The following is a 12689-nucleotide window of genomic DNA, read 5'->3' on the forward strand; positions in this document are numbered from 1 at the left end:
AAGCAAGCATGCATACCATTTTATATGCAGGAGTCCTAGAATCTTCCTCTTAACCCACACGCTCCAAACTAGCACTGTCAATTAGTACTACTTGTTGTGTGTGATCCACATTCCTCTGTGCTTTGAAATGTCTCTGCTCTTGGCAGAGGTAAAACATATTTCTCTCTGCTAATCAGAATGGCCCGTGTAGTTTCTTTCTAAGGAATCTGATAGAGAGCAGGATTTCTACTACATTTCTAGTAGGAAATGCTATGTAGTGATACTCATCCCAGATACAAAGAGCAGCCCAAAGTTCCATTTTAGATGCTAACAATACTAATACTTGGATGGGAGAAGTTCAGAGAACCTTTCTATGCAAGTCTGAGCTTCTTGGAAGAAAGGTGGGGTACACTAAACAAAATTAAATGATGGCATAACAAAATAAAACCCCATATAGTCTTGTCTTGTTGCTGTGTCCATCACTAAAGTGGAATTATGAATACCAGCAGCATTGTATGGATGTACAGATAATTACTTCATTGTGCAGCTACAGCTTATATTGGTACAATTTAAATTTAAAAAATACCAACCTGGTAGTCCACTTGATTAGAAATCAGGTTGTACATATGAACATATGGTGAGGATCCATCTTAATTGTCTTCTTTCTCTTTTATCTTTTCCCCACCACCTCCCTCTCAGCTGAAGCTTGAAGACCGGTCAGTGGTACCTCGGGATGTCGTCAGGCACATGGGCTCACGGGTAAGTACTGCTGTTTTGTGTATAGATGCGAAAAACCAATGCCTAGTGTTTCAGTAGTAAATTTTGCATAGTCTGAATCTGCAACATAGGAAATATTTGGCTTTGAATGTGATCGGGCTGTATTGTAAAATACATTTGCTGTGTTTCAGACATGGCATTCCATAGAATCAACTGCGGTGTCTTAACACATTACAGCAAAATCTGCAGCCAAAGCCAGCCATATTAATATGCATTTTTTCCGTTGAACCTTTTGGCCAGAATAGCTGTGTCAGCTTTGGAGGTGCATTGCTGTAAGCCTTTCCAAATGACGCTGTGGCTCAGATGTTGATTTCTGCAGAGAGCAGTTTGCACCATTACTCAGAGTCCTGGAACAAATGTAGCTATAAAATGAAAAGGTTGATTTAATGATACACTTTCAGTTTGTGTCCGATCAGTAGCCTTATTCAGGATCTAGTAAACACTCTTCTTCTCTTTTCCATGGCAAGATGGTAGCATGAAATCCTGAGTTGGGGGTTTGATGGATTTTTAACTCAATATCAAACTCAATATTGAAAACACAACTGGATTGGGTGAGGGCAATTAGGCGTGACACCGAGGGACACAATGCACCTTGCAGCTAATTTGCATAGTTTAGTTTCACATTCAGTTGCCTTGCATGAGGGTACCAAACACTAACAAGTGTTTGTTATTCTCATGGTGGAGATGCTCTGTGAACTGTTGAAGAGGGATTTAGCACTCTCGGCCTTGTTTTGTCACCCCAGTTCAGACATATGAAGTTAAATATTCTTTCCTTCCATCATTTTTTTTTTTTAAGACAAGCAACACAGTGTTCAGATGAAGAAGAGAAGAATACATGTGCTAGGATGCTTGGGTATGTCTGTACTTGCCAAAACAAGTGACGTGTAGCAGCTAACATTGGAAACACATTTTTCAAAGTTTCTTTCAACTACTTTTGGTGATCATGAGAATTTCTGAACCCCAACTGGTTTAAAGTCCCCCAACTCATGGTTATGTTGCGGTTAGCACTTTTGTGTGTATTTATTGTGCTCTCAGCGGCTGCAAGATATTCTATACAAGGAATGACTAGTATATTACCTTTTTAAGAAACAAAATACAAAGCATTATGTTGGTAGCCTTAGTCATTTTTTAAAGGGGAGAGCAAAACACTTGAAGAATGGGAGAAGGAAAAGAGTGGCATGCATATAACAAAACAGCTTGTACAGTGGTACCTCAGGTTACAGACGCTTTAGGTTTCAGACTCCGCTAACCCAGAAATAGTACCTCGGGTTAAGAACTTTGCTTCAGGATGAGAACAGAAATTGTGCGGTGGCAGCAGGAGGCCCCATTAGTTAAAGTGCTATCTCAGGTTAAGAACAGTTTCAGGTTAAGAACGGACCTCCAGAACGAATTAAGTTCTTAACCTGAGGTACCACTGTACTTCTCTGAATCACAGTCCTGACTTGTATTACAAGTTAATGCAGGTCAATATGCCAGTTGACCTGTATTACAAATTAAAAGCCCAGCATTGGGAGTCTATCCATTTCCCAGAAACTCAGAGCATTCCACATCCCATCCCACCCGACATGCATGTAATGTCCAAAGACTTTCTGGGCCACACTAGTTCATAAAGGCCAACTCCTAAGAGACTGTGATCTACTCACAGAGTTAAAAACTGACAGTGATCTACCCCCTTTTTGGGGGTTCAGGTCAAAGTTGTTGAGCTTTTTTTTAGGAAGGAGGAAGGCCCATTTTTCAGGGAAGATGTAAAATGTTTAGCTTTTTTTTTTAGGGGAGCCACAGTTGTTCAGCTTCTTTGGGGGGAGTCAATGATCTACTGCAGACATCCAGTGATTTATCTGCCCTAAGGTTACCAGACATCCCCATTTCCTGGGGACAGTCCCCGGATTTACAAATCAGTCCCCTGACAAAATCCATCTATTTAATAGGAAGTTGAAAAGTTTCCCCGGGTTCCCCTTACTTTGGAGTCCTCCTTCTGGATGAACAAAGACACTTATTTAGCAATGAGAGCAATTTTTAAAATGTGTTTCAGCAGTGGGTGGAGGAAGGGAGAAAAGCATTATCATATGGTTAGTGAGCTAATTCATATATTATAAAGCGCCAACCCTCCGAAGTGTTTGTGTGTCTATGTGTGTTTCCATTAATAGACCCTGATGTTTGGGAACAGCTACAGAACCCAGCCATCAGCTGCATTTTGTAATGGACTATGCTCATTAATAAATAAAAATACATTATTACAGCAGCTGCCAGTTGACTAAGAATTAGTTGAGTTATGAGTTAATGATGCATCTGGGTTCATATCCTCTTCCTCAGTGAGCCGAACAGTATGCAGGCACAATTGAGCATTGATTCGGAGCATTTTTCCCAGCTTTTCTTTACAGGCTCAAAGCGACACAATAAACAAGGCTCATTTATTAATACTTTGCTCTGATACTTGTTCTGCAGATAGCAGGCAAAATATCTGAGATTTCTACAGTATATTTCAAGTGTTTGAAAGAGCACGTTATTGTTACTTTAGTCTTACCCCCATATTGCAATATAGTGAGGTTGAGAGAATACCGACATTCTACAGAAATTACCACATTACTTTCGTTCGGCTTGTGGGTAAAATGAAGAGACCAGTCTTGGTCTGAGAGCTTACTTACTAGGCAGTTACTATCTAGTTTAGCAAGCAAACTATTTGATGATGTAAAGGGGTCCCCAACTTGCAGGGAAAGGAACCGATATAAACTGGGTTCCAAAGAAGGTTGACAGGTGGTCAAGCAGGCAAAGAATGCAGACTTGACAATTCTCTCAGGAAAGAAGGCATAAAAGGGACTCTGTTACCCCAGAGTCGGTCACAACTGGACCTAATGGTCAGGGGTCCCTTTACCTTTACCTTACTTTTTTTCCTTGGGTCTTGAATTCGTGTTCTACTGATAAATAGCAGGTGAAACTTTCAGGGTTGCCTGTTTCTGCACGACTTGTGTGTCCTGCAGTTTAAAAACTTTTTGTTCGCCTTTCCAGGACAGCCAGTGTGGAACAGTAATTGATGTGAATATAGAGTGTGCCGTAAAACTGGTGGGGACCAACTGTATCCTTTATCCCGTCAACAGCAAAGATCTTCAGAATATCTGGGTGAGTGCTTTTAAAACTACTTATCCTCACACAGCAGGAAAGCTAACAACTTGTGTTCTCTGGAGAGAGTAATGCTTCTAAGCCCTACATGAGATGCAATTCAGATACCTGAAGGACCGCTTACTACCACACAAACTTATCTGCACATTAAGATGTTAGTTGTAAGGCGCTTCCCTGGGTTTTCTTATATGGATTATGACCTTTTTGGTTGTAGTATCCTGACTCTGGCATGCCTTTCCTGGGGCCAAGCAAACCTAATTTGTCTGGTACTATAAAGACAAAGTAAAAGCCCTTTAAAAAAACTAATCCCAGTTTGTAACTGGCTTAGTTCTCTGACTTAATTTTGAGGAGTTCCTTATCTGTTGTCATACTTTTTAATTGTTTTTAATTGTTAATCTCTGTAAACTGCTGCCCTGGAATTGTTAATATTGAAAGGTGGTATATAAATATTTGAAGTAAATGATGCAATACTTGCATTACTGCCACACTAGTTCTTTTCTGAATATGTTGCTAGCTTCTGTCAGACTGAGCAAAGGCTTAGTCTATAACAAATGGTGTGAGAAGCTTCTGCATAGTGATTAGCTGGGGTGATCACTTGATCAAGGCAGTCCCATGGCAACAGCTTGATCCTGAGCTGCAGTACAGTTAAAACATGGTGTTAGTAAAATCTTTAAAGGAACAAAGTATGTACATTAAAAATGTACAGAAACTGTCTGCCTGTAACTTCTGAGTTCTAGATATTTCCTAGATTTATTTCATTCATTTATTTCATTTCATTTATTTCATTTAGATTTATTCATTCTAGATATTTCCTAGATTTATTTCATTTTTTACTGTTTTTGTCAAAGGGGGCAGTGAATGGGTCTACAAAATGGTTTTGGCTATAGTGTGAAACCTTTCAAAACGAAGATAAATATTTCTGCTGGTATTCTTAACAAGGCAGAGAGATGCAACTCTGAATTGATTGTAAGAAAGAAGGGCAGTTGCGCTTCCTCGATCACTTAACTGTGATTGTGAGATTACCCTGGAGTTTACCCAGTATACTTGATATGTTACTGTTCATCTTTGCCATGAAATTTGTCAGCAACACACTTTTCCATCTCCCCAATCTTGTAGTATGGTGGGGTGGTGGAACAAACCTATTTCAGTAATCTGGGGAATGTACAGGTGTTAAATTCTTTTATATGCCGGGTGTACCCTAATCCTGAACTTCAATTCATTTTATTCCATGAGCTGAACAATGTTCTTTAGTTGTGACTAAATGAACCAAGGAAGCAGGCATCATAACTTTCTTCTACCCCTCAGCCTTTCATGTACGGTGACTGCATTGCCTATGACTGGTGGCTTGGAAAAGTGTATGATTTAAAGAACCAAATCATCCTGAAGCTCTCCAATGGTGCCAGGTATGTCTGTTGCTTCTGTTACAGAGCATGCCTTTAATTTTTTGGTTGAGTAAATGTAAGCCAGCCTTCCCATATGTTTAAAGAAAAAAAAACTCTTTTCGGCTGTACTTGCTTGAGCTGATGGGAGTTGTCATCCAAAACCACTGGAGTGGGCGCCGGGTTGGGGAAAGGTGGCAAATTTCAGCTTTCATCCTGTGCACACTGACTTCATAGGACAAGTCCCATTCAACTTGATAGAACATCTGCGTAAACACTCACAGGATCAGGCAGTTACATTGCTAAAGATCTTCCTACGCTCGTGCTAACAGCCATGCAGACAAGCACCTGAAGTCAAAAAGAGAGAGACTAGTTCTCTGGACTCAGGTAGTTTGGTATGAGGAGAAATGCTGCAACAAATACCCAGGTCCCACATCTTTAACACATAAAGCTGATAATGGGGGTGGGTGGGTGTCAAAGTACATGACACAGGACTTTGCATTGGCAAAGCCCCCTTTTGATCCAGCTACAGCTTTACTGGTCCTACACCTGATGTCATATATTACATCAGGCAAAGGGCAGGTAGGTGAGGGACTGGTGGGCCTAATTAGGCCTTGTAGACTACAGTTTCCTCACCCCTTATATAGGCAGCCTGTGCAAATCCCACAAAATTGTCATAGGGAATATGATAGTTTATCCCTGACTTGTAATGCTTCTCAAAGCATCCCCATACCTATTCCAGGTTAAACACATTGAATAATACTTTTAAAACGGAATGATATCCAATATCTTCCAACTGCATGGCTTAGTGTTAAATCTAGATATAAAAGCATGCTAACATATATGTGCCATTAAGAAAGTAGTGCTGACTCTTGCAAAATCTCTGTGTGTGTGTTTTTAACAATTATTGCTTTTCCTTAGGTGTTCTATGAGCACAGAGGATGCAGCAAAGCTCTATGATGTCTGTCCACATGTCAGCGACTCAGTAAGTCCCCCATCTTTGTTAGAATAGTTCAGTTTGTAGAGATACCTTTTATCATATGGGCCCCACCTGTGCGGTGCACATCTATCTGATGGGTTATCCTGTGTTGGAAATTTGGAGGTAAGGAGCAGGCTTTATTGCTGCCACAACAATAGTAAAGTGTCCCCCCCCACACAGACACACAGTGATTGACAGCCTTCCATTTATATGGGAGAAAGTACATGTTTTCATATACTGTAAGACTATTTATTTTTTGCAAAAATTTATGTACACCAACAGCAGCTTCATTATTATTATTATTACTTACTTATTCCCTGCTCATCTGACTGGGTTGCCCCAGCCACTCTGGACGGTTTCTAGCAGATAAACGACTTCCAGATACACAGCTTCCTTCAGATGTTTTCTAAAGGTTATATAGTTACTTATCTCTTTGACATCCGATGGGATGGCATTCCACAGGGTGGGTGCCACTGCTGAGAAGGCCCTCTTTGCCTGGTTCCCTTAACCTCACTTCTCTCAGTGAGGGAACCGCCAGAAGGCCCTCGGTGTTGGATATCATTGTATGAGCTGAACGATGGGGTTGGAGACACTCCTTTAGGTATACAGCGCAGAGGCCATTCCGGGCTTTAAAGGTCAGCAACAATACTTTGGCTCCAAGTACATTTCGGAGCACAATTCAGTGTGGGTCTTTCGGGACCAGTGTACTGTAATATGGTCCCGGTAGCCGCTCCAAGTCACCAGTCTGGCAGCCGCATTCCGGATTAGTTGTAGCCTCTGAGTCACCTTCAAAGGTAGCCCCATATAGAGCACAAACACGGAATACATCATAAATCAACAGATCAGCTTACTCTCAAATGGTGGACCCAGGACCCACCAGTGGGCCTCCCTACCACAGCCCAGCCCCCTAACCACACCTGTAGCATAAGTGTGAAAGGAGAATGGAAAAAGTTGCAGGAGAAGGGTACTTTTGAGAAGGATATGGAAATGGGAAGGGAAAGATATAAAAGAAAAAGCCCACACTTAGAACCTCTGAATCAGAAAATTCTGCCTAAAATGTGGAGGCTAAGTCACAGTGCCTCCAAAGCAAAGCCTGTATTTAATTTGAGGATTACTGAGCTGTGAAACGCCTTACCAAAAGGCAAATGTTATAGCAAAGAATTTAGCAATTTGGAAAGATGGGTTGGATATCAATAGAAAACGTCAGTAAGTGCTCTGAGCGCATTGTGGCGGTTCCCTCATTACGAGAAGTGAGGTTACAAGGAGCCAAGTGGAGGGCCTTCTCAGTAGTGGCACCCCCCTCCCCAGTGGAATGGCCTCCCATCAAATGTCAAGGAAATAAACAACTATCTGACTTTTATAAGACATCTGAATGCAGCTCTGTATAGGGAAGTTTTTTATTGTTTGATGCTTTACTGTGATTTATGTTTTTAATTTGTTGTAGCCTCCCAGAGTGGCTGGGGCAACCCAGTCAGATGAGCAGCATATAAATCAGGGGTCAGCAAACTTTTTCAGCAGAGGGCCGGTGAACTGTCCCTCAGACCTTGTGGGGGGCCGGACTATATTTTTTTTGGGGGGGATGAATGAATTCCTATGCCCCACAAATAACCCAGAGATGCATTTTAAACAAAAGCACACATTCTACTCATGTAAAAACACCAGGCAGGCCCCACAAATAGCCCAGAGATGCATTTTAAATAAAAGGACACATTCTACTCATGTAAAAACATGCTGATTCCCAGACCATCCGCAGGCCGGATTTAGAAGGCGATTGGGCCGCATCCGGTCCCCAGGCCTTAGTTTAGGGACCCCTGATATAAATAATAAATTATTATTATCACATTGTTATTACATTGTTAATACAGCTCTCACACTGTTCAGATGTCCACCTTGCCTGTTTGAAATTTCATATGTTAAGAACAATTGTTTCCACCTTTATAACTAGGGAAATAGAGCCATTGGTTGCAAGAACTCCAGAAGTCACTGAAGTTAATTCAGTCATATTTTCATGGTAGATTTTCCACCTTTGAGATTCTGCTACTTGGTGCTGAAGTAATTCAAATGAAACTAGGACCTGTTTGTTTCTAGTACCTTATGACGTGTCCTCCACTATTCATTATCCTGCGTACCTAAGATTTCCCTAGTTGCCTTACAAACTGCTGTTGTGGTTGACTATAGCAGAGAAAGAGCACTTCAGGATCAAGGAATCTTGGAACAAGTTCTGTTCGCTTAAGTATTTTGTTAGTGACTAGCATTAGACCAGAACGCAGGAATCTCACTCCACAGGGACCAAATGTGGTCTTAATCATACCTGGCTCTGATTTGCACTTCTTTCTTGTATTGCTTCTTCTTTTCAGGGCCTCTTCTTTGATGATTCATATGGCTTTTACCCCGGGCAAGTTCTCATTGGGCCATCGAAAGTCTTCTCGAATGTGCAGTGGCTTTCAGGAGTGAAACCTGTTCTTAGCACAAAGAGCAAGTTCAGAGTGGTGGTGGAAGAGGTATGGCTCAGTGAACTTGACTGTGTTAAGGGATCACTGCCTTGCCTGGAGTTTTCCGCAAAACAAGCTGTGTTGTGTCCTTTGAACCAAACATGATAATCAGACTTTATTTGACTGTCAGTCAGAAATAAACATTTATCCATAAAAAATTAAAACATCAAACCTCTAAGGGAACTTAAAACGTAAACCGACAGTAAGAAATAGGCTATATATTTAGACCCATGGAAACATGATAAAAAATATTCTACAAAAATTTAGGATCAATATTTGTTTTTAAATTATGTGCAACTTGCGAGTGAGGACCTCACCTATCATTTGTGCATTGGTTAAACTAGAAATGATCCCATTTTCACTTCCACTTTCTGATTGGTTCTTTGAGTCCCCATTCAAGCCTGGTCATGAATGATCTTTAGGCTGAAAATAGCCTTCATTTTAGATTGTATCAAGGTTGGTATATGAAAGGAACAATCCTCAGTAAGTGATGCCCGCTTGATAAAAAGCAGGTTTGTTCGAATTGTTTCCAAAAAGCAAATAACTGCTTCTTCATGTCATAGCTACTTAGGTCTGATACAATTATGCAGCACTAAAACAAAGATTATAGTCCTAGACAAACTAAAGGCATTCTTTGAGTTGGACAAAAGATACCAAAGTATGAGCGTTTTAACAATGGTACTTGATATTTAATCTAGTGGAATTTTCTAAAACCATTCTCTCCTCTCCTCTGCCTTGTTTTCCTTAGGTGCAGGTGGTGGAGTTGAAAGTGACTTGGATCACTAAAAGTTTCTGTCCTGGAGGTACAGATAGTATAAGTCCCCCACCATCTTTAATCACCCAAGAGAACTTGTCTAGGTAAGGAGTTCTTCATATTAATACCCTAAAAGCACTCTCCCCCCCCATTCAGTTACTTTCTGCCAGAAGGTTGCTACCAGAAGAGCAATAGTTTACTTGGATGAAAACTGAGTTATTGCTATAGTATTTGGTGCAAACATTTTAGGTGGGATGGTGAATGATCTAATAATATGAAATGGCATGTGTACAGCTGTTTGTGTGCTGTTACCAAGCAAAAGGACTTTAACAATCTGCTTATTTTCCTCCTGCACATTCAAACTTCATAGTATGCTTCATATAAAAGAACATTCCCCTTTGTCCTGCATTAACAAATACTTTTTCACTGTTGAATTAAGCCTAAACCTATGTAAAATGAGGAAGTACTGTCATTCTCTCCTAAACAGTCCCCCCCCCCAAAAAAAAGTTATCATCTTGTAAGTACATGAAAGCCCCTGTAGAGGTGTCAGCCAGTGCTAGGACTTTGGGGGAAATTGTATCAGCCAGCAGTAAGGTGGTATCACGGTCACCTTGTTTTTGACAGGGTAAAGCGCCTGGGGTGCTTTGACCATGCTGAGCGGCAACTTGGAGAAAGGTGTCTCTATGTGTTTCCTGAGAAAGTGGAGCCGGCAAAAATCACATGCGAGTGCCCAGAGAGAAACTGTGTTCTGGGAGAAGGATCTGTTGCCAAAAAGGTATGTATGCTGGCATCGTTTGGCTGATAATATCAAACTGCTTCACAGAACATCAAACTTCTTTAGGAAGTTCTTTTGTTCAGAATTTCTCTAGACTGTTAACCAATATTCTTAACCATCTTCAGGTGCCAGAAGAACACCAATTAAGTGAAGTACCTGCTTAGTCTTAACCAGAATTCCATAGCTGGTGTTCATGTTTCCCTAAAATATATGTCAGGAAGGAGACAGTGGCGCTCTCAGTGGCTACTGTGAAACTGTGATCCCACAGTTAAGAAAGCAAATTGCCAGTAGCACTGTGGCAGAAAACATATGATACTTGATGATCAGAGAAAATGTGAATTTGTTCAGTTGAATGGTCTAGAGTAGAGAGAGAGAGAGAGTTGTTATGAGATGAGTTTGCCTTCATTTGGCAACTGTTGCATTCATTAGATAAGTTCAGTCATTGAGAAGTGATTTGTAACCTCCTATAATCAATTCATGTGAAAAAATGTTAACGGGGCATATGAATGTCCACCAGATTTTGATGCATTTCACGGTTTGTGCGCTGTCTTCAGAGTAAATCTCTGTTGATTGGCCCCTTCAGTGATCCTAAATGCGAGATGGAGATTTGTTTAGAATCCACATTGCAGGTGGTTGTTTAAATTCTTTCAGTGATTTCAAGTAGAAAAAAAATAATCTTTTTTTTAGCTTTAACCATCGAACGTATTCATTCCACCATTCTGAGACAGTGGCTCTGTTCTCATGTAATATTTAGCCAAACCATGACTTAACATGAATGCACAGGCTCCTGGAGACATCCCAGCTGCTTTGCTCCTCTTCTGGCCCTGTTTGCTACTGTTCTGAGCTAAACCAATGATATTGACTTAGTGTGTTGTCCAAACGTGGGCTCATGGTTGTCTAGAGCAAAACAAACCACCAGCCCTGGGTGCAGACAAAAAGATGGAGCCAAACTGTTGCTTGGCTCAGAACAGCGCAGCAGGAGCAGAGAATTTGAAAAGCAGTCACAATTGCCTCTCTGAGAGCCTGCACATTCCCACTAAGGCATGGTTTGGCTTGGTGTTATGTGTGTAGCGGGGACTCACCTATACAGCTGCAAACAGAAAGTTTTACGTGTGTTTTAAGTGCATTATACAAATGTGACACTAGATGGCAATGGCGAGCTTATGGCAAATTCAACATATATTTTTCAAAAGCATTTTCACAGCGTTTTTTGTATGTTTCTAGATTCAACCCAGGTCAGTGGCTCTCTACAACTTCCACCAACATTGCTTATTACCAAAGGGTTTTTTTCCCTTGAGATTATTCATTCACTTCAACGCACAGTGAGGGAAAAAGTAGCTAGCTCAGAGAAAGTTGTGTGTATTGATTGAATTTAACAAGCATCTCTCTTAGGTCAAGTATGAATATGCATTTGTCATAGTTTCTGTCCCTCTCCCATGCATGTTTATATTGCTTCTACCAAGTGTAGAAAGGAAACCGCACAATTAAAATAATACAACTAAGGTGTACTATGCTAGATATAGCTGCCTCCTTCCTTTTTGAAATACTTTTGGACCATTCTGCTCTACTTATGTTTCAGTGAATCCCCCCCCTTGCCTAGCCTGTGATGTAGCTTCTTAATACTTACAATTGCTAAATCCCTTCACTTCAATAGCCATTCAAATATATTGAAGGTTTTGGTATCTTTCCATTATCAAATGTATACCATTCTAGCAGCTTCTTTGGACAGTGAAAAAGAGTTTAACATATTTGTTAATAATGAACAGAATATGGAAATTTACATATTTCTAAAGAATGCTCTTATTTAACTAGCTCTGTTAGTAACAGGTAGGTCTGTGTCTCTCATTACAGCATTTCTTTAATGAGAATTGTGGGGACTACATTCCTTAATCCTGCTTGCAGATCTAACCAAGTGCAGTCTACAGGCATTGATAGTGTTTTACCATAGGCTCAATTAACCCCCTGTTTTTGTGATCTTTTTTTGAGGTAGGTTGTTAAGCATCTGACAGGCCATGAAACTTCTAAGAAAATGGAACCAAAATTTTCTAAATCTCCCCTTTGGGTTAAAGTATGAATAAGATGCAATCAAACTGTTGATCATTTCTTTGGACATAATTTTCCTCTTTAAATATTCCCATGCTTTCATCAATAATACCAAAACTGTGGTTTTTAATATTGCAGATGGCCTGTCCTTGTTTCGTATCCAACGTAAAGCCTGAAAAGGTACTGTACTAAACACTTGTTCTATATCAATTTTCAAAAAGCCTTGAACTTCCTCCTGTACGGTAGCTAAGTGTCTCCAATTTCATCATGCAAATGCCACCTTCCTCCAAAAAGGCTGTTAATATTCTAAATAGCTTTTTCCCCATGTAAACTCATCAGCAGATTTTGACATTTGTTGATCTCTTTCTAGATAAACCCACAGTTGCTTAAGAAG

General features: G+C 40.4%; 1 protein-coding gene across 2 annotated transcripts in view; it reads left to right on the top strand.

Moving 5' to 3' along the window:
* Window positions 1-12689, top strand: part of UBE2O (ubiquitin conjugating enzyme E2 O) — a 56061-nt gene that overhangs the window by 21701 nt on the left and 21671 nt on the right. The window contains exons 2-9 of one of the 2 annotated variants that reach the window (XM_035104545.2): window positions 679-738; window positions 3763-3873; window positions 5179-5276; window positions 6174-6237; window positions 8589-8732; window positions 9472-9581; window positions 10102-10252; window positions 12434-12475. In XM_035104545.2, the coding sequence (XP_034960436.1) occupies window positions 679-738; window positions 3763-3873; window positions 5179-5276; window positions 6174-6237; window positions 8589-8732; window positions 9472-9581; window positions 10102-10252; window positions 12434-12475 (780 nt within the window). The remainder of the gene's footprint in view (window positions 1-678; window positions 739-3762; window positions 3874-5178; window positions 5277-6173; window positions 6238-8588; window positions 8733-9471; window positions 9582-10101; window positions 10253-12433; window positions 12476-12689) is intronic. The other variant, XM_035104546.2, reaches the window with a different exon arrangement.

This window comes from Zootoca vivipara, chromosome 2 (genome assembly GCF_963506605.1).
Source record: "Zootoca vivipara chromosome 2, rZooViv1.1, whole genome shotgun sequence".
NCBI classification, from domain to species: domain Eukaryota; kingdom Metazoa; phylum Chordata; class Lepidosauria; order Squamata; family Lacertidae; genus Zootoca; species Zootoca vivipara.